This window comes from Pyxicephalus adspersus, chromosome Z (assembly GCF_032062135.1).
Source record: "Pyxicephalus adspersus chromosome Z, UCB_Pads_2.0, whole genome shotgun sequence".
Lineage (NCBI taxonomy): Eukaryota > Metazoa > Chordata > Amphibia > Anura > Pyxicephalidae > Pyxicephalus > Pyxicephalus adspersus.
Genome location: NC_092871.1, coordinates 78373059 through 78374322, shown reverse-complemented (window position 1 = coordinate 78374322; position 1264 = coordinate 78373059). Strand labels below are relative to the sequence as shown.

The 1264-nt window shown below is 49.0% G+C and overlaps 1 protein-coding gene across 3 annotated transcripts in view; it reads right to left on the bottom strand.

The window, feature by feature from the left end:
* FUBP3 (far upstream element binding protein 3) overlaps nt 1-536 on the bottom strand; it is a 53790-nt gene extending 53254 nt beyond the window's left edge. For 2 of the 3 annotated variants that reach the window (XM_072429313.1, XM_072429311.1), the window contains exon 1: nt 340-536. In XM_072429313.1, the coding sequence (XP_072285414.1) occupies nt 340-429 (90 nt within the window). In that variant the 5' untranslated portion in view covers nt 430-536. The remainder of the gene's footprint in view (nt 1-339) is intronic. The other variant, XM_072429310.1, reaches the window with a different exon arrangement.
* Nucleotides 537-1264: the final 728 nt, after the last annotated feature.

The window sequence follows — 1264 nt, the reverse complement described above, 5'->3', positions numbered from 1 at the left end:
TATTAGCTCTGGGGGGTCAGACATGGGGTGTGGGGGAAAGTATTAGCTCTGGGGGGTCAGACATGGGGTGTGGGGGAAAGTATTAGCTCTGGGGGTCAGACATTAGCTAGGAATAATAGATAGTAAGCTTCTGGGGCCAGACGTGGAAATGAAGTGTGGAGCTGGCCAGGAGAGTAGAGAATAACTCGGAACGCGGCCTCCGGCCTGGAAGGGAACCAGAAGCCACGAGCTGGCATTCACACCCCCTCCCCAATGTGTGTAGCAGGAAACCCTCCCCTCCTCCCACCTAACCCAGGCTGAGCTGCGGCCTGCTCCCCTCCCGGACACGGCCGGCCTCACCTGCCGGACCCGGTGGTGTAGTGGGTTCGCGAATCCCTCAGACTTGATCCCCACGGGAGCCGCGCTCTGTCCCGGCACCAGCTCTGCCATGGCACCCGCCACCCACAGGAGGAGGCCGCCGCTTTCACCACCGACCTCACTCACTGCGCCCGGGGACCCAGAAACGGAAGCTCAGGCCGACACGGCAAGTATTACTTCCGCCGGATGTAGCGTCTTAATACGTCAGGGGGCATAATGACTGATATAGAGCGGTTTCATAATTGCGTCACGCCAATCCAGAACGAGGCTACAACGGAAGTGCCCAGGAGAGACATGTGTTAAACTCTCAGGAATGAGTTCTACGCACGGCATCATTGGGTGATGATAGAGGTGCCAAATTATCTTCCTTCAGTTACACCATTTTGAAGCCTGCCTTTAATCTTGTACCCGGATTACAAACTGAACAAATAAGATCTCAATTTTTAAATAAAGCTTCTTTAAATATAGAGCCAGGTGCCACGTGTACCACTCTGCCCCACCTGCCATCTGTATTGGTGGCATTAGCTTTGGTCTAATGAATAAGAAACACATGTATATATACCACAAACTTGTAGGAGGCAATGGCAATATGGATGAGGATCAGGACATTTTAAAAATATGTAAAACCCAAACACTAAAACCTCATAAAATCTTTGATGAGTGCATGTCATTTGAAGCCATCATAATTTTTACACAATATTTTTTTATCACCATCATATTATGCAGTGCTGTACAAAGTCTATAGCCTTGTCACTAGCAGTCCCTCAAAGGAGCTCACAATCTAATGTCCCTACCATAGTCACATGTCCCCAATAAAGTCTAAGGTCAGTTTTGTGGGAAGCCAATTAACCTAACAGCATGTTTCTGGAATGTGGGAGGAAACTAGAGTACTAATACTTAATAATAA